The sequence below is a fragment of the Balaenoptera musculus genome, chromosome 4 (genome assembly GCF_009873245.2).
Source record: "Balaenoptera musculus isolate JJ_BM4_2016_0621 chromosome 4, mBalMus1.pri.v3, whole genome shotgun sequence".
Classification (NCBI taxonomy): Eukaryota; Metazoa; Chordata; class Mammalia; order Artiodactyla; family Balaenopteridae; genus Balaenoptera; species Balaenoptera musculus.
In genome coordinates this window covers 16,447,468-16,468,064 of record NC_045788.1, presented here as the reverse complement: position 1 = coordinate 16,468,064, position 20,597 = coordinate 16,447,468, and the positions used below count along the sequence as shown (strand labels likewise).

Sequence of the window (20,597 nt, the reverse complement as noted above, 5' to 3'; positions counted from 1 at the left end):
TCTGATTTTCCGCAGCCTCCTGAGAATGAATCTTCCTGCTCACCTGTGCGTTCCAGGGCAAGAGTCTGACCACAGTCTCCAGATCGCGTTGAGAGTCTCTGTGAAGCACAGACAAGTGACTTGCAGGAAATAATTGACTCCTGATAGGTCCGGAGGCTGGTTCCAGAAAATACTTTCCCTTCTAACATTACCTCCTATTCACGTTTATTTGGCTGACACAAGAGGTCTGGCTACAAGGACAAGAGACCGTGTACACTCAGCAAGCTCCATCTCTCCTGCCATGCCCAAACGCTTTTGCTCCAGAAACCGTTCTTCATTCAACTAGCCTCGACCCGGTGCTCAGTGTGCTAGGTACTGGGGTTTCAAAATACAAAGCATAACCCACACCCTCAAGGAGGCTGTACCAGGCAAAGTACGTGGGGCCCATCACCTACATCAGCTGTCCCACACCCCACCAAACAAAAGCCACTACTGCCTAACGTCCCAGACGAGGCATAACGTGTGTGCTCCCCCTGCAAAGGTGGCTTCAGTATGCACACATGCAGCTTCTAGACACGTCTTCAGCTCCCCTTCCACACTGCAGCCCCTAAGCTCTGCTTCTGAGCTTTGGAGCCACCAGGCAGCTGCTGACAGATTACCGAATAGGTCACGCTGACTTTGGCCTATGCACACACAGCTCCACTGTTCTGTGAGCCTACCTGCCCATTCCTGACCTGTCTGGCAAATTCCTCCTTCTCCAATATCAGAGAAATTCTCTCTCTTCCTTGAAGGCTTCCCTGGCTTCCTCAGGAAGGTTTCAGTTCTTCTTTACGTGATACCTCTGTACTTCATGTACGGAAACAAAAAGTATAATCCAGGCAGATGATTGCTGGAAGATTTGGGCACTAAGCTCCTGGGGGTCAGAGGCATCTATGCAGGTTGTATTCTCTAAAATGGATATAACAGGACCTCCCATCCCTTATGTGTAAGAAGGCTGCTGTCCCCCATCAAGATGTGGGGCATGTTTCTTCCCCTTGAATCTGGGCGGGTCCATCAGTGTGGTTGAAGGATGCTGTGTGACATTTCAGGCTAGGTTACAAAACTGATACAGCCTCTGCCTTCTACTCTTGGGATGCTTGTTCTTGGGACCCAGCTTGCTGTGAGGAAGCCCTAGTCAGCCAGGTAGAGAGATGCCAGCTGATACCCAGCATCAACCATGGGACAGATGAATGAATGAGGCTTCTGACGATTCCAGGCCTTAGCCCTTGAGCTGCTCCTGCTGACAACACAGGGAACAGAGAGGTCTCCACCGAGACCTGCCCAATTCGCAGATTTGTGAGCAAACCAAATTGCTGTTGGGCTAAGTCACTAAAATCTTGGGGTGATTTGTTCCACAGAATTAGAGCAATGTCTCTCTCATCAATATAGACCCAGTTCCCAGCACAGGGCACCTCATGACTGTTTCAATGAGACTCTACAAATGGTCCTTTGATCTTCAGCCATAGCTACTGTTTGGTAGCTTTGGTGACATGCATACCTGGCTACTTAGTATTACTCTGAAGCCCTTGCTCAGAAGGTCCTGCCCCATTCTTTGATGCCGCTCCCTGCACCCTCTTGCTCCCAGGCTGCCCAGCTGCCCCTTTGGTCTGAGGCAGGCCCTGCTCTGCGGCCTGTGGTCAGACAGCTTCTACCCTCCAGACATGAGCACCTCGGCCACGCTCACTCACCCCCTCTCTGAATAGCTCTGGGATGCCTCACAGAAGTGAAAATGCTTCCATTGTGGCTGCATGTGGGCATGTTCTGACAACGGTCCTTTACAGACCTCCTGGCCACAGGCCTTCAGGGATCCGCACCTCTGCTGCAGGTGGTTGGGAGCCATAGTTCTCCATCAACTCCAGGAAAGACTTGTGGACGCCTGTGACACACTCTTCCCCTGACCTGCCCAGAAGTGCCTCCTCAGAGGCCGGGATGCCCAGGCGTCAGAAAAGGGCAACCTGTTTTATCTCTGAACTGTGAACTGAGAGAGCTATCTGGGAGGGCGTCTATGCTGGGGAAGAGGCAGAGATGGCCACTGGCGTCTGCGTGAATCACGCAGGACAGCGTAGCGGCTGGAAGTCTCTTCAGTCTCTTCAATGACACCGATGACCATTCTCCGTCCTCCTCTATTCACTCTTACTCAACCAGCAAGCACTTATCCAGGCCTGGCTCGATGCCGTCCTCCTGCAGAGGGGTCCACATGCTCTGCTTTGTTCTTTCCTTTCAGCAGCAAATCTGTTAACCTCGCTAACATCTTCAACGCCCACCCGCATTTCATCGGGGATTCCTGAGCGGCAGGTTGTCCTCACACGGACACTTCTCCCCAGCCCACTACGGTCTGCCAGCGTCCAGCAGTGCCAGCATCATCCATGCTTTTGCCCTGAGGAGTAAAGGTGAGCTGAGCTGCTCTTACCCTGAGGAAAGAATCCAAAGCGCCATTCTCCATGAACTCTGTGATGATCATGACCGGCCGACTCTTGGTGACCACGCCTTCCAGGCGAATGATGTTGGGATGATCGAACTGGCCCATGATGCTCGCCTCGCTCAGAAAGTCCCGTCGCTGCTTCTCCGAGTACCCAGCCTTCAGTGTCTTGATGGCCACGTAGATTTCCCTCTTGCCTGGAAGTTTCAAACGCCCCTTGTACACCTCTCCAAACTCTCCTGCAACAAGAACGCAATTATTACTCACTTCCTTCTGTCTGTGGAACCATGAGGGGAGGCAGCTTGTCAAGAACAATGGTGCTCCAAGTGGAACAGTGATTAAGGTGGCAGAAAGGAAATAGTGTCCTCTCATTGTAACTGTGACATCCCAGCGCTAAGCAGTTCACGGCAAACACAGAAGGAATACCCAAATATGTTCTTTACCTCGGATCTCAGCTTGGGTAACTAAAGTGAAATTTCAGACTCTATATGGGTTTGTTTTTCCTCAGGTTTGGTTTTTCATTTGTATCCCAGCTGAACAATTGAAATGAAATGGTCAGTTTCACTGTGGCAGAATCATAATTCATTTTTAGCAGAGCCTAGTGCAAGAATGTCCAGGGGCTATGGGATATGTTCAGGTACTTTAGTCCTCTGAATGAGATATATAGCGTTTATGTTCCTACATTGCCCTGAAAGTGTTTGTGTCTATTGGGTCCCTCGGAAAACAGAAACTGAGGAGTTAGGAAGGTAAGTTAGCAGATGCTGTGCAGGATAAAGGGGAGAGAAGTAGGATTGCCAAAGTCCCAGATCATGGTGCAGACCTGACTTTATGAAAAGAAGGAGGAAGCAGGAGTGGGCAAGGAGAGGCCCAGATTGCAGTGCAGACCTGGTTGATGCAGACCTGACAGTCTCATCTAACCCAATGAGGAGCTTCAGAATAAAGAGTGACCGTTCCAGAAAGGCCCAGGCCCTAGCATCCCACCATGCTCAGTCACTGACTGGGGCTGCCAGAAAGAGCTGGGTCCCTGCGAGAAAGCCGAGGCAGATCTTGAAGGCGCTGCAGCAGGAGGCTGGCAGCTACCTGCACTCCTGGCAGCTGAACAGTAAGTGGCTTTTTCAAGCAGACACGAGCTGCACACCTCCACGGGTGCCACAGCATTTAAACATTTTTGCAGTAAAATCACCAAGAGTAAAAACAATTCTGGTGACACTATTTCACAGCTGCTTAAAAAATCTGTTGAATCCCATTCAACGTGCTTTCAAAAGTTATCTTATGATTTAACTTGGTTTTGTAACTTCAGTTCTTTCATGTGAAGCAGTTTAGAATCTACTTGTAAGTGCATCGCAGAAACGGGTGTCAAAGGCCTGATAGGAGAAACATGGCTTTCTGCTGGGAAAACTTTCTTTCTCACTTTCAGCTTCTGGAAGACGATGATGGAGCAAACTGTGAGCAATCAGATACGTTACTGACCGAATTAGAAAAGCAAGTTAACATCTGTGATTTAGTTGGGAGCTTCTTGTATTTTCTGCTGCATAGGTTGGAAGGAAGCTGCATGAAAGGCCTTTGGATGCAAAACTGCTCCAGAGTCTATGGAACTTGTTAGAATCTAAGGCTGGAGTAGAGGTTGGCTTAAGCACCATTAGGAAGATTTCAGCACGGACCTAAGATAGACAGCATGTGTAATACTGGTTTTGACATGAGACTACAACTGTCTGAGGTCAGACCAAGTCTCATTCACGTCCGTAGCTTGTACACACCACTGCAGTGTCTGGTACATGGTAGGTATGCCAATAAAAGTTGGAGTATCTTATTTATTATTATTTGCTTGGCTTTGTTCATTCTTGGGTTACAAACTGCTGGAGGCTCCAAAAGAAGTGGAAGTACCAGTATTTACATTTTTACAAAAGACTGTTTATGGCAGCATCTCCTTCAACAGCCAAACACCATATGACCATAACCAGGGGGATGGCTGGAAAGGGACAGCCATCCTGCAGAATGCTATGAGTTACTGAAAACTAATAGATGAGTGAGATGTATTGGCTTCAAAAATGTCTGCATTAGTGCTAAGTGAAGCAGAAAAGAAGAGAAAGTTATATTAATAGAATGTGGTCTGTAGAATATGCCCGTAGGGGGGTGGTGTATACCAAAAAAAAAGATTATGGAAAAAATTCATAGCAAATTTATTTTCAACTTCAAATTATTTTAAAAATTGGTTACACTAGAATGGTGGGAATAGGAATGGGGAAGTATGGATTAGTAAACTTTAGTTACTTTTATGTTTAAATTGTTACAATAAGCATTGTCTTTGCAGTTCAAATGAGAAAATTTAAAGAAAAGTACTGAATAACAACCACCTGTCATATATGTGTGTGCTTCTCTATGTATATATATTTGTGTAGAGTATGTATATGTATGTATGTATACATACTTGTGTATATACATGCATATGTGTATGTGTCTATATGCATGTGTGCGTATATTATACATATGGATATGTCTCTATATATTTTTGTATGTATATATATGTGTCTGTGTATAGAGATATATGGAATCCATCTCTCTGACACCTCCACCTAGTAGGTATTCAATAACTATGAGCTGAATGAATACAGATTGCATATTTAATAAGTATACTAATTGAAGAATATCAGTATTTCTTCCTTGTTGTCATACTAATGAGTTCTATTTTCTTTTAGTAAAAAGACACGGTTGAGAGTGAGGGGAAAGTATGCTAATATTTCTTCTTGAGGGAGATAGTGCACCAAAATGTCTTGACTACCTGCTCTGTGCCAGGTACCGTGCTGGGCTCTCTGCATGTCTTAATCCTCACAGCACCTTCATGAGCTGGGTATTATCATGCCCCTTTTACTAATAAGGAAACTGAGGCACGAAGAAAACATGCCTCAAACCCCACATGTGTGAGGCAGAGCCAGGGATACTCCCCAGGCCTATCCCTTTTCCTGCCATACCGCCTCTCAGAAGGTGTGTTCGGTTAGCAGTGAAGTCACAACGCAGGGACCACTGTGATCCAACTGTGCAAGTCCTAACCATTCATATGCAGTTACTGTTATAGTGACTCAGTAATCAGGGAACAGCAAACACAGTGCGATTGTGACAAGCTGGGATCTGGGACCCTTTGCTGCAGTACTGCAGTGCTTGCACCTGGACACACCTCTCCTCAAGCAACAAAATACAAAGAAACTGTATGGGACTAAAAATAACTGCATGCATGCGCAGTTTGGGCAAAATTATGGACAAAAGATACAAAGAGACCAAAAAACCCAACTGCCACTTTTGCAGAGCCCGGAGCGAGAGCAAGGAGTCAGGAGCAAAAGCAGGGTACCGCGCGTGCCCCCTGCACACCACACCTCCTAAGGGGTGGGCAAAACACCTAAGCCACCCCTCCGGCCCGACCCCTGCACACACACCATATAAGGAACAAGCTCGCCCCTCCTGAGGGAGCTAGCAAGCAGGGAAACTGTCGTTTGTTCTCACTGCCCTCTGCTGTAGCAGGGGTCACAGTAAAGCCTTGCCTGAATTTCTTGTCTGGCCTCTAGTCAATTTTTATTGATTGGGGAAGGCCAAGAACCCTGGCTGGTATCAGGACTACGTTATAGACAAATATCATATTCATGGAAAGTTCCTGCCCGGCTAGTCAGATGAGATCAGAATATTTAGGAATCAGAATATTTGTCAATTTCTACACATCAGTCTGGGGAGTGTGTAAAAGTGCCCCAGGTGAATCTGCTATTCCCCACAACATACACATAAACTCCCCAGTTGAGGACTTCTGTTATATACCAGCGTTCCCGAAGCTGGCTGCCCACTGCAAACCCCTGGGAAGCTTACAAAGCACAGGGGCCTGGGTCTCACCTCCAGGAATTCTGTTTAGTTGGTCTGGGTGCAGCCTGGACATGGACATAGTTAAAAGCTGCTCACGGGAGCAGCTACGTAATTTGCAGGGCCTGGTACAAAATGAAAATGCAGGACTCCCTGTTCAAAATTTTATAAGAATTTCAACACTGTGACAGCAGAGCATTAAACTAAGTGTGGGCCCTGCTGAGCGTGGGATTCCATGCGACCACACAGGTCCCATGAAGCCAGGCTTAGCTGCCCAGGTGGTTCTGAGGAACAGCCAACGTTGAGAGCCATGGGTCTGAACCACCCAAGCGTATTTCAAACGGATTAGGGAACTGCTAAAGGCCCTGGAGTACCTGGAATTCATCCCTACACCTTTGAATTCATTTGAAAGCAGTGCTTGCCTACAAGCTGCCTTTCACTGCACAGGGCCTGACACATAGTGTGGGCTTTGTAGCTGTGAGCGGAGAGAAAGAAGAGAATGAAGCAAGAAATCAATGAAGGTGTGGCTTTGCAAAATCGTATCTGTATAGAACAGTGTGGGCTACGTACATTCGTTTCCTAATTGACAAATGTCATGTCATTGTTTAATCTTTGTGGCTGACTGGTCTTCATGTGCAGTGTTCCTAATACTTTAGCTCTAAATTATATCCTCTGTAGGGGTCTCATCATATAGCTTTTTGAAATTATAAAATAAAAATGTGCTCTCCTGAGAGGATTTTTAGGGCAGTGAAATTACTCTATATGAAATTAAATGGTGGATACACGTCATTATACATTTGTTCAAATCCATAGAATGTACAACATCAAGAGTGAACCTTCACTATGGACCTTGGGTGATAATGATGTATCAGTGTAGGTTTATCAATCGTAACCCATGTACCACTCTGCCGGGGGATGTTGATAATGGAGGAGGCTATGCATGTGTGGGGCAGGGCGTATATGGGAAATCTCTGTACCTTCCACTCAATTTTGCTGTGAACCTAAAACTGCTCTAAAAAATAAAGTCTTTTTAAAAAAGAAAGTGCTCTCCTTGGGTAGGGAGAGATGGGTTCTGTATCGTTACTGCTCTTGGAAATCTGCTCTATAATCACTGGAAAGCAGTGGCTTAAAGGATGGTGATTCTGTAAAAATAGCTCTTCTCCTGTGTCTGACAAAGAAATGACTTCATATTCCCCAAGCCCGGAGGTTTTCAAACCACCAACTGCAAAGGAAGTCACTTAATCCACAGTCCTTACTCGGAGGCTGTGCTCCACCCTGTAATTAAGTGGCCCTCATTGCAGCTGGGGCAAACTCTGGCCAGAAGAAGAAACTCTGGAGGAAGAAGCTTGAGTCTACACCATCCTCCCTTCCTTCTCCACCCGCTGGACTTGGGGCAGGGTGCTTCTCTTGTTCAGCCTCAGCTTTCTCAGCTCTGTTGGATAAAAGGAACTGATCAACTGTGGGGCCTTCCTAACAGGGCGTAAGGTCTCTGAAAAAGTGCTTTGTAAACTACACACTGTTGGAGACACAGGTGGGTAGTGATTTTAAAAAGACAAGCCAGGGGTAGAGAGTGGGGTGGGAAGTGAGGGTAGGGTCATGGGGCAAGGAGTGGGGATGGGTAGTGGAAGAGAAAAGGGAGCAGACGTAGGTTTCTGCAGCCTAGCGGGACTTGAAGGAGGTTGATCCAAGACACAGCAGAGCATCTTGCCAGGGGTGCTGGGAAGTCTCCCTGCCAGGTATCTGGGCATGGAGAGTGTCTTCAGGTAAGCCCGGGGCGTTAAAGTCTGGGGGCTCTGGCCCCCTAGCACCGCCACAGACTCCTAGGGAGTGGGAGTCGATGGGCCCTTTCTAGTAGCAAACAGAAAACCAAGACCTTGTGTCACTTGCAATCTGACTGCTGTCACCTGTGATCTTTGACTTCAGGTTCACATACTCTGCTCAGGGAACTATTTTTGCTTTTTGGACACCTTTCCTGTCATTAGGGCCAGAACTTGAGGTCTGTGGTGCTTCGATTTGCCATGATCTGAACTCTATAGAGCTTCCTTTCATATGAGCTCCAAAACATGACCATCCGTTTTTCATCTTTTTAAGAAAAATTCTTAATGCCTAAAAAATATTTTCAACAAATGAAGCATTAGTATTATAGTTATTTATTTTTATTTTGGCCGCACCGTGAGGCTTGCGGGATCTTAGTTCCCCAACCGGGGATGGAACCCGGGCCACGGCAGTAAAAGCACTGAGTCCTAACCACTGGACCACCAGGGAACTCCCCAGCATTATATTTAAAATAGATACTTACAGGAAATGACTGGGTAGTGGTTATGGTTGGTTCTCTCTATACAGCTCGTTGACTGATAGTAATTGCAGCCGACCTAACTTTGGTCTGGCTGTACTGTGATTGGCACACATCTTTGCAGCTGACCTTGGACCCTCTCCTACACCCGAACAACCTCTTGGCTAGGACTGGCACTAAACTAGCTCCAGCTTCGTGCCAGGTTAGTGCCAGTGATTCTTAGCAGTTGTTCTCAAGGTGTGGCTCCTGTCCAACAGCATCAGCATCACCTGGAAACTTGTTAGAAAATGCAGATTTTCAAGCCCCATTTATACCCAGCTGGATCAGAAGTTTAGTCCAGGGCCCCGTGACTTGGGTTTCAACTTGCCTCCGGGTGATTCTGATGCCTGGTTCCAGTTTGAGAACTGTGGCCCTCAGGGCTGTCAGCTGAGTGTCATTTTGCCAGTTCCTGTCACTGCCCTCCCGGACAGCTGCTGAAATTATTCCCTACAAGTTTCAGCTCCTTGACAAAGTGAGGAAGAGAGAAAAAATGGCTCAGCAGCATTAAATGCCTCAACTATTATACGTAAAATCAGAAGGAAAGAATTTTCAATTTTTGAAAATGAAACATCCAGCCTGCCAGCAGGCGTTTCAAGCACTAGCTGTTGGCTATGTGCAGCATGGATCTACACACAATTGCAGTCTTCTTTTTTTTTTTTTTTTTAGCAGCATTGTGAAGTCACAAACTGCCTTAGGGAGGGAAAAAGGAAAGCAGAGCTTCTCGCTACTAGTTCAAGCTTCCACCGGAAAAGAAACTTTTAAAGAATTAATTTAAACTAGGTTTTTAAGTATGATTTCCAGCAAGTTTTCACACTGTCCTGTGCAAGATAGGTTATGGCTAAACCAGGGATAGTAAAACCATGGCAGGCATTCCACCACCTCCCGTCCTTGCACCCAGGACAGACATTACTAATTGATCACAACCCTATTTCTCCTCAGCAGAATTCCCCAGGTACCCATTACCAGGCTACTGGAGTTGGCAAATGAGATGGAATCTAATTAATAGCCACGGTGCCCACAATACCTAATACCTAGATGGTGAGAGTAAACCTAGTTTTCTCTTTTCTCATAGCTTCTTGTGGTCATTAGACAACCACATACCTAGATATTACTTATTTTCTTAATATGAGCAAGCACATATAATTAAAAATGCTGAATATCTTGGCCCTCATTGTTATTCTTCTTAAGGAAATTACTGATCATACTAGAATAGGAGGACCAGAGGATGGGACAAGGGTATTCTAGAAAGAACATGCTCTCCCCAGGGCATCTTTGTGGCACCACCATATGGGCATACTGAATTCTAGGAGAGTCCTGTCATTCCCAGCCAAGAGGCTTGGGTATTCCAAACTGCTAGCTAGAGTTTGCCATCAGAAACAATGTCTCTATACTTAGCTGTCATTTTCCAGAACAGTGACAAAAGTGGCAGGTAGTGTGGGAGTTACGTTCACCAGACTAAGATCAACCTTATCTGGGTTTCAGTTTTTGCTCTACCGTTAACTCAGTCCAACGAGTAGCATGGCCTTTGGCAAGCTGTTCACTGAATGTGGATATCCTTACCAGTCTACAAATGCATGCACGCGCACAGATGTGCGTGCACACACACACACACACAAACTAACACACAGGGCTAACACGGTCATTATGAGAGTTGAATGAGACAATGCTTGTAAAGTATATACATGTTGAGTGCATGGCAGTTATATTAATCATACTTATAGACAATACCTATTTGATTTGCTCCTCTGGAAACCCTTCCTGCTGTGACTCTCATCCAGTATGAGGCTACCCTCATCCTGCCCATCCTCGCTCTGAGTGAGCCCAAGAGAGTCAGGCTGGCAGGTGACTTTCTACCAAATCATCCCCAAGAAACACATCCTCTTCTTCAAAGAGAAATGGTGGGCCTTGCTGGCCCCATTCCATCCATATACATCACAAGTTCCCTCTCCGCAGCTCTGCTCACCCAGCCCTCTCACCTCAAGCCTCTTTCCCCTTCAAGGTAAGCCATCCACAGACATGCTGGACCAGCAGCTGCTGAGTCAGGGGAAGGTGTGTTTATTAATTAAAATACAACTGGCATGTGTCCCCCTGGATGACCCCTTATGGTGACACCTCTACCTATATTTTCATGCATTTGTCATGCTCAGGGCTGCTACATACAGTTATGTAGGTTGCACACTGCATGACCCAGGAGCACCATTCATGCTGTAGAGCCCAATTAGACATGGCAGCCCTGCTTTATGCTCTGGGCATGTCTACAGATCAAACCGATCAGAATGAAGCATTGGATCAGAACTCCACAGGTCAATTGAAGCTGACCTGTGAGTGACTCCTATGAGTCAGATTCATGGTTATAAAAAGCTGACATCCTCCAAAGATACCAGATGGCCGTCTGCCCTCTCTGAAGGGACTTCAATCATTCCCATCATCCGCAGGGAAAAGAGGAAGGATCAGCCTTCCTCACTCCAGTAGGCTCCTTTCAGAGCACTGAATGACTCACCACCTCACTCAACCTCTCTCTAGTCTCTCTGCGTTCTCCCAGACTCCACCCAGTTCTCCAAATTCTTATCCCAGTTATGGTTTTCCCCCAAGGACATTCAACCATACACAACAAATATTCAACTAACTGAGTACCTGAGTGTCACACCAGGCCAAGCATGGGACTCACAGAAGTACTTACGTTTCATCACTCCCATGGAACTTTGAGCACGGTGATAAAAGAGGGTCACTAAACAAATAATTACATAATGATTAATGAGCTAATTATACAGTTGGCCCTTGAGCAACATGGGTTTGAACTGCACAGGTCCACTTCTACGCAGAATTTTTTTCCGTAAATAGGTACTACAGTACTACACTATCCACAGCTGGTTGATTCCAGGGATGTGGACCCATGGATACAGAGGGCTGCCCGTCAAGTTATACACGCAGAGTTTCAACGGCTCATGGGGGTCGGTGCACCTAACCCTTGTGTTGTTCAAGGGTCAAATGTAATTCAGTCCTCTTGGCTGGTGTCACACGTGGCTCACAGTGACTTGTTATTTATTCCTTTGTTCAATATCCTCAACAATTGTAGAAGAAACTTTGGAGGTTGGTGCCATTCTTCAACCTTTTAGTTTTTAGATTTTACTCTATTGGCCTTTACTCGCAAGCACAACCTCCAGTCCCACACCCTGGGGGCCAGGCAGCCCCCCTCTCCCTTCAAGGTGTTTAACCTGATGGCCCTCGCTTCTGGCCACAACCTCCATGCCGTGTCTCCCCATCAACTCCAGCCACCAAGCCGACTGGTCACTCCATTCGCCATGTGTGGGTACACTCTGGTTTAGATGAGTTTACTCACTGCAAAGCAGCCTTCTTTACCACCCTTGATCCCAGCATCAGCCATCTCAAAACTTCTCCACGTTTCCAAGCCCCATAACTGGTCTGCATGCCTCTGAGTCCTTACCTACCCTTTCCCAGCACCCCTTCCAGTCCAATCGAAACACAGGTTCATCAGGTTCTTCTCCCCCCTCACTCCTACCACCCGCCCTGCTCAGAAACCACCCCACTCGCCATTTTCTACAGGACAAAATCCATACTGCAGTCTCTGGATTGCTAAGCCTCAGCCTGATTCCAGACTTAATGCTTGATTCCTACCTTCAGGAAACCCCTCCCCAGCAACCTCCTCTCAGCCTTGTTCTCAGAATGTGCTACACAGAGTGTCAGCCCATCCACAGCCTCCAAGCCCTCAGAGGACTCTTCCCTGAGTCCTCTCCGGCCATCAAGCCTCTCCTCCTCCCACCTCCGGGGCTGCGTGTTCTCTGGTTCCTCATCTTAGCTCTTAGTCTCCTCCCCTCTTCTCGTGGAGTGGGACTGCATCTGTGTTAGACAGTAACATATCAGCTGGGATTATTAGGCACTGAGTGTGTTTTCCAGAATCCACCACAGTCACAGGCTGTAATCTTCTTGAATTCTCAACCTAATCCCTCCTGCAACAAACATAGCCCTCTCCTCTGGATCTATTCTCAGCAGGAATGGGCCAGTTTTTCTGCAACCTCTTTGAAATTATCTTGCATCTTCTGGAAGGCAGGAGTGTGCTGGTAAGCATTCAACTACCAGCTCTCCAGAAAACGAAGAAACAAAGACCCCTGATTTGTAGCATTTGCTAATTCTCATGGTGTAAATACTCCTTCCATGGTTAATGTCAAACTATCAACACGATGCCACCGAACACAGGGCTGGAAAAAGATGCACACAATTGGCTCCTGCGAAGTAGTGCAAGCTGGCTCCAGCACACCACTGCTGGAAGGTCATGGTCATTCCCCTCCTTATGTCATTTAATTTTCCTCTTCTGTCTCATCCTCTCATGAGTTTCACAGAAACTTACTTTTTCTACTAGTTTCCATCCTTGAAAGCTCAGGCCAAAGGTGATCTCCTTTGTGAAGTCTTCCTGATGTCCCAACTCACTCCCAGAACAGGAAGCTAAACACTACTCTACGTTGGTCACAACCTTTGCACATACCTGTGTTGTGGGTTGTGTGAAATAGTGAGCATGTTACTGGCCTGTTTCTCCCCAAGACTGTCAGACCTCTGAACAGGAGAGTGTCTGTTCTTCTCCACACCCACATGCAAAAATTATTCAATAAGAGCTTATTGAGGGAAGGAGGGAAGGAATAGAATGAAGGAAGGAGCAATGATTTCTGATTCTTCTTCTCATGTTGTGTTACCATTCTGCAGCCCAGATTTGGTCCCCTGAGCCGAATCTGCCAGGTGGCTAAGGGAAATATTGACAATTACACTGCATAAATGTTACCTTACAAAATTTTTTTTTTTAAACTCAACCTTCACACCAGCTCTTTTAGCACAATGTGAAGTCAGTCTCAGTGAAGCAGGGCATGGGAGAAGCAGGAGTGGTGACAGAGAGAAAGAACTGGAGAGTGGAGAGAGGTTGACACCAGCCAGGAGTGTCTCCTGTTGAAATAAACCAGGGTTAGGTTGAAAGTGCATCAAGTTACACATAGTGAATTCATATCCCCAGGGATTAGCTCTGCGATCAGCAGCAACTGGGCAGAAGTCTTTATCCCAAGCTGCTGGCCACCTTATAAACTGCTACATGTATCAACCCTCCCCGGGATCAGGTGAGCCATGGTGGGGACTGAGCCTTCTCTGAGCAGAATGCACAAAAATGGCACCATCAGCAAATGCTACACAGCATCCAGCAGTTGGTGAGCTCACTCCAAGTTGCCACTCCCCAGCAGGGTCATAAAGTGAGAAGGCTCTTTACTCCTCCCCCGACAAAGTCAGGAGGGGGGCTGACGTGTGCTCTCTGGGATGAAATGCAGTCCAGAACACATTACTCTAAGCACATGACATAAATAACAACATTAAAATCGCTAGCACCATTGCCACATGACATAACAACAATGAACAACGCGGAGGAATAGGATGCCGGACTGAACGCCCTCTCCCCCTGCCCAACACTCTTTCAAGTTTACTGGACAAGTCTAAGCCCCTATGAGTCATCAAATTTATCTGGGATCCAGCCTTCCAAGGCATGATCCTTAGGTCTGTCAGTGTCTAAGGGGGAACAGAAAATTATCTGCACAGAAGTGAAAGTCGTGGTTCAGTATTTAATGAAAGTCAATGGGAAATATGTATAGATTCATGTGAATCAGATTATGGCCAGCCTGCTGGAACACGTGAGGGGTTGGTAGGAAGAGAGTAGTGTGTCCTGATAGGGAGAGTCCCAGCATCCACCACAGGGATGCCATGAGGTTGGAGCACTTTAAGAGGGAAATCAGAGCATGAGAATGGTGGCTTAAAGGGGCAAGCTTTCAAATGTGACTTTCAATTTCACAGATGGCTTTTTGACCCCTCAGTGCATTAAGAGAGGCAGTGAATGGAAGGAGTGTGACTTTCCCCCTAAAGATAATATATGGAGTGGCTGTCTGGAAGACTTTGACTAAACATATTTTATGGAGTTTAAAATATTATTCGGAGAGGCAACCCCATGGCTCTCCAAATACTGACATGAAAAAAAGCACTGCCAGACATAGGAACTACAAAGAAGAATACAACATATGAGTGAAGAGATATTGAATAGTGGCTAATACAATTTAAAGAAGAAAAGAAGACAAAGAATGTTGTAGAAAAAAAATTGGAAAGAGGACACAAAGCAAACACATCTTTGAGAAGATTCAGAAAAGATAGCAGAAGGGGCAGTAAAGAGATTACTTCCAAAGGAATGATATTTTGGGACGTTTTACTCATTTACATCAATAAGGCTGGATCCATTGCCCAACTGACTCAACTACTGATCCATTAAAGGAAGATGAATATTTTAGATCAGTCTTTAGGTAGAATTTCCTAAGAGCATCTCAGGCAGTTAGCTCTCTGCCGGGCTGGGTTTCTATTCCAATGCAGGAAGATGGATGAGAGCACAGGTTTTTTGGGAGAGAAATTTGTCTTGTATTACCATCCATATCGTAGATCTTTTGTTTATAAATATGGATATGGGTGAGCTTTCTTCTGGAAACAGTGGTCCCTCTTCAGTTTATCATGGTCTGCCTCCAAATCCATGTACATCAGAAAAGGAGAACTGAAAGTGTGGGAAGAAATCTTGGCCCAAAGCCATGGAGATATGCGAATCAGTGAAGGGGATACTAGGTCCAGCTTCTAAAAATGTGTATTTCTCAATTGGTTACCCTCTTTCTCTCTCTTTATCTGCATTTGGTGGTCCATTTCCAAAGCTATTTCTGAATCTTTTTAGACTAGAGTTGACTTCTCTGCAATACCAAATAAGCTTGGACACCGCAAACAAGCTCCCCAGAAGATCCTTAGACACACATTGTAGATGGCTTAGACATATCTTCTGGGGAAAAAAATGGTAGAGAACACCCAGAGCAGTGGGAAGAGGATGTTTGGACACCAAGAGAACAGAAAGGAGGAGAGGGGAGAGCCATACCTGCTCCGATGACCTCTTCAATTTTCACAAAAGAGACATCAATCTCCTTGGCAAACTCCCGGACAGCTTCGTTGGGGTCCTCATAAGTGAAGGGGTCAATGTAGATCTTCATCCCTGGGGAGCCTTTTTGGAGGAGATAAGCAGGGTTAACGTCCCAAAGAGGACATGGCGGTCATTAAGCACTGGCTGATGTCCCCAGCAGTAAGGGTATGACCGGGGCGGGGGTGTCTCTCCTACACATAGGGCTGCCTCTCTTTTCCTTGCCGGACCTCCCCATCTCCCTTCCCTCTGGGCCATGCTAGCCTGGTTCTCTGTCCTCTACTTCTCCTCTATATTTTCTTCTGTTTTTGAGCTCTTGATGAAATGTGAAGCAGATTACTTATAAATGACAGATCGGGACCAGTTCCCACACTGGGCACTCACAGAAGGCAAAGAAGCTGATTGATGCCAACCAAATGCATTAGCAGAAAAGTGGTGGTAAAATGGTAGGGCAGATATCAATATTTATCAACTTGACAACTTTCCTGAGTGGAGGCCACCGTTAAGGTTATAACTGACGGCTGTGTCCAGGGCTGGAAGAGGGATGAGGATGGATTTAAAAAGAAAAAAAGAAAGAAATTGCTATTAGAAAAACCTCAAGATAGGAGTGCCAAGCCAGTATACCAGAAGAGAAAATGGGAAGAGAAAAGCATAGAAAACACTGGGAGAGGAAAGAGCAAAGTCTACATAGAAAAAAATGAGGTGGAGTGAAAGAAAAATGGTGATTGAACCCCCATGCCTTCAGACACAGTGAAGTATGAAAAGTGAATAAAATGGTGAATGAGAAATACATAAAGGAATATGGACTTTGTCACTGATGTTTACAGTGGCAAGATAAATAGGTGTGCACAGGGACAAAATAGAGAATCGTCATTGCAGAAAAAATACATTCAAAAAGTGGAGAAGAGGGGACAAAAGAAAGGAAATGGAACCCAAAAACAAATGGATTCGTCACAATGTCGCTTTTCACCGTGTTGGATGTGTCGTTAGGCAAGAATGGAGATGGTTTTCCTGGGGGTGATGGGGTGGGACGTGGGCTTCGAAAGCTGCTCAGCACGGTCTGGCATCGCATCCTTGGGAAGAGCAGCCATATTCCCTGCCCGCCGCTGCTGTCTGGTTCGTGGAAGGGACAGGTCATCAGGGCAGGCAGGTGTGCAAAAGCCCAAGTGCTGTGCCCACGGTGGAGGCTGGATCTCAGGTTCCCCGAGCTGAGCTCCTCTCAGCACACACTTCCCACCTGGCCACCGTGGCTTCTTCTCAGTGAGTCCCAGCCCTGAGCGTGTGGTCTAGTTTTGGCATCTTTCATCCTAAAAACTTCTGGTGACTCTACAGCTGCCCCAGATTAATGTTGCCGTGATCACCAATTCAGGCCAGAATACAATCCAGAGGGAGAAGGAAGATGCAGCAAACAATTAAAGGGGGATATGTTTTGAAAGCCAAAGAGAGCCAGGTGCTCTGACCAGAGGAATTGCTTCTTTTGAAAGCTGGGTTATTCCCAGTCATGAAATGAAAGCACTCCAAGCATGCTAGGCGGCTTGCTTTAGGGTGGTCAACATCATTCTAGAATGCTCTTTGAAAACTTGGGGATGACAACATTAACTTTGGAATCTGCTGATTGAACTTTGGACAAAGCAAATCCTCATCTTTATAATAGAGTGTTCTAATCCCTGGGGGGATGGAGGGAGGGAGAGAGGGGAAGAGAGAGAGAGAGAGTGAGAGAGAGGGAGAGTTTAATAACAGTGGACAAAGGGGAGAACAGAGCTGGAGGTTCATCCCTTTCTCCTTTGATCTGGAGAACAAGTGAAGTGCAAGAACGATTGAAACCACACAGAAAGTCTAACAACCAAGACCAGTATCTCCAGGCAGTCTCACTTTGGGTTTCTCCAGAAGCAACAGCTTGAGACAAGGTTTTGAAAGCAAGTGGCTTATCTGGGAGTTGATCCGAAGAAGTAGCCGCAGGCGAGTGTGACAGGTAGGTAGGAAAGGAAGGCAGCCTATGAAAGGTGTGCTCTCAAGGCACTTACTGCCTTGGGGCTGTGAGTAATTGACACAGGCTTAACTCCCCACCCCCTAGGAATCTCTGAGACCCTATGCTTCAGAGTTGGCCCACCCTAGGGTGGAGGGAGCTGACGAAGCTCCACACGACTCCCATCAGTCATTGGTTGAGGGCTGGCTGCCCTGCTGGGCAGGTGGGCGGGGAGACTCCAGGGCCTGAGAGGTGCTTAGGTGAAGAAACACAGATGCTTCAGGTGGAAGCCGGCTAGTGTGCGCTGGAGGGGTGAGCTCAGAAGACGAGGTCACCACAAAAGACCCACTCAAAATGCTACAGGGGCAGGAGGCCAGTGTCAACAACCTGTGACTTCTTCCCAGGTCTGGGCTGAAATGAGAGAAGTCTCAGAGCCCAGAGGCTGGGATCTAGAGGTGAGGTCAGAACCCCAAAGCCTCTCACTAGCCAGGCATTCTGAGGCAAGACCACATACATCTCTTATAACATTGTTTTCCTCTGCTGACGGAGGAGGGAACACCTTCTTCCTGGGGCGGCTGTCATATTAAGGACCATGTTGCAAGTGACATACTTAACACGGTGCCTGATGTACAGGGAGGGCTCACAAGCTGATATGCTCGTGATCATTATCAGTAAATTGTTCTAGGAAGTGTTTGGGGCGGTAGGAAGAGGAAGCCGGGGGACGAGCATGGGGGCTGGGCATTGGGGGGCTGTAAACCGCTTAGGGTTATATTAGTTACTTTAAAAATACCACCTTGTTATTTTGGATCAAGGGCTTTTAAACGATGTATGCTAAGCTGTCCTACAGGAACTCTTCCATGGAAACTAATTAAACAATCTAGAATGTGCTGTAATGAATGGTTTGCAAGTAAAGACATATATAAGGATGAATGAGAGAGGGTTCTGAGTTAATGAGCTCCACAGATACTGGCCCCAATCAATTCTGGGACGGAGCTATTCCCAGAAGGTAGAGGCTCATCTCTTGATGGTGCCAGGATTCATTTAGGTCAGTGGCGTCCGAGCAAGGGCATCTGCATGGGAGAAAGTTCACATTCTAATCACCGTGTGGTGTATTCACGGGCAGCTGTACTACCGCACTGGCTTGTGGAATTAAGGAGTGCGTGTGTGTGAGTGTCTATGTGTGTATGCATGTATGTGAGTGTGTGTATATGTGTACAAATGTGTACGTGTATGAGTATGTGCGTGTGTGAGCACACACGATGTCTCAACTGCTGTTCTGGGCCAGGCAGGGGCTTTGGTCATCGCTGAAGCTTTTCACAAGAAGCCGAGGAGGTGGCACGGGGTGTAGACCTGGTGATGCAATGTCAATTTAGAACATCCTGCACCTATGCAGGGTAGGAATCAGTTCTTGTCTTCCCTGAAATTGAGGATACCATTGTTAGACTGAAGAAGGAAAACTGAAATCAGAAGTCTAACAAATGGTTCACACTCAGTGCTTTTCCTCTGATGAGGGTCAGATAGGGCCAGTCTAGGAATGGCTGTGGGCAGGGTCCCTAGGTCCTAAGTCTGAAGAGTGATTTGGCCGAACACATGCACTAATGGCTCTCCTTGCATCCACCTCATCTCGGGATGACACATCTCTCCAGACCTCTTTCCCACATCACAGCTAGCCTTTTTCTAGTCCCAGAAGATGATGAGGAAAAATAAAATGTCTTCAGCTAGGCAGAACAGGTCATTTGTCTTTTGGCTCATTTTGTGTTTCTGCATAAATCCTGCATCAGCCTGTTCCTGCTCCCACTTGCCAGTGAGCAGTTTTTAATTATCAGGGAAATGGTATTTAGTGCAATGAATCACCAGACAGTGAACAAGGAATTCGAGTCAGCTGTGGAGTCGGGCACAGCCAAACGTTTGGAGACAGGGCTCAGAAAACGTTCTCAGATGGTGAGTGTTGGGGAAATATTATTAATGGCAGTTATAATAATATCAGATGTAATATAGCTCTATAATGTAAGACATTTTATAATGCTCTGTCCAATGCTTCACATTATTGTTAGTGTTAATATTATAATATTTATAATACCTTATAGTTTCTGATTATTTTCATCATTTTTAACATAGGTTACATACCTTTGGCTCAAAAGTGGTATGTACAGATCTAAACTGATTGACGGTGCTGAGAGAGAGAAAAAAAAACTTCAATTTTATGATCTTCTAGTTTACTAATCTCTATTAAAGATCTGATTTGCAGATATGTTTATTCTTTGGTCTCAAAACCCATTTATGCTGTGAGTGGGGTCACAGCCTGGACTGTTAAAACTTTAAAGGACCATAGTCCCAGGAGATCTGCAAAATCTTAAACATGAACCAAGGCTTTAAAGGTGTTAACTTTGGGGAGAAATGACTCAGCCATTATCCAGAGCCTTCTTGCATGGCAGGGAGCAGTCCTTGAAGCACAAGAAACTCCTGGGTATTGTTGGAGATCCTGTATCAGGAGATTAGTGTGCTCTCAAAAGGGAAGAGGCTGGGATAAATTTGGGGGATGCTGGCAGATTGTGGGGTGTAGCTAAAAAGTCAGCTTGACATGTTTACAAGTGCCAGGGTCTCAGGGCAGGATAGCATGGGCTGGTAAAAGGCCAGTTCTAAACAGTAAGTGACATTTAGGTATTAAAAGTGGAAGAAGATGGAACACTGCCATTCAGCCCTCTTGTGCATTCAGAAAGTACAAAATCAGTACTACGGACAGCTTGCGGGTCCCATGAGGGAGGCTTCAGGGTGCCAGGAAGAGCCCAGTGCCCTCCTGTTGGTGTAGGATTCCTAGAATCCCACAGTAGGGTCCGGAAAGCTAGTGCATAAATTAGGTTGTTTTCAGTTGTTGATAACTTGTGTCCCAGCAGGTTTGATGGAGCCATAGGAAAGGGGGACATCTGCTTCCTCATTCCCCATTCTGGATCCAAGGCAGACTTTGTCATATTCGTGACTCACCTAAATTTGGTCCAGATATCTAAGCACAAGAGGGAAGCTGTTTAGGAACCTGAACGTA

General features: G+C 46.3%; 1 protein-coding gene and 1 non-coding gene across 3 annotated transcripts in view; both read right to left on the bottom strand.

Moving 5' to 3' along the window:
- The window catches only part of EPHB1 (EPH receptor B1), a 428,957-nt gene that overhangs the window by 60,514 nt on the left and 347,846 nt on the right, over positions 1–20,597 (bottom strand). For both annotated transcript variants that reach the window (XM_036851877.1, XM_036851878.1), the window contains exons 10-11: positions 15,553–15,675; positions 2,429–2,676 (exon numbers count right to left, since the gene is read on the bottom strand). In XM_036851877.1, the coding sequence (XP_036707772.1) occupies positions 2,429–2,676; positions 15,553–15,675 (371 nt within the window). The remainder of the gene's footprint in view (positions 1–2,428; positions 2,677–15,552; positions 15,676–20,597) is intronic.
- On the bottom strand, positions 8,471–8,542 carry TRNAK-UUU. The gene has a single exon. It is a non-coding gene; the product is annotated as a tRNA-Lys (tRNA).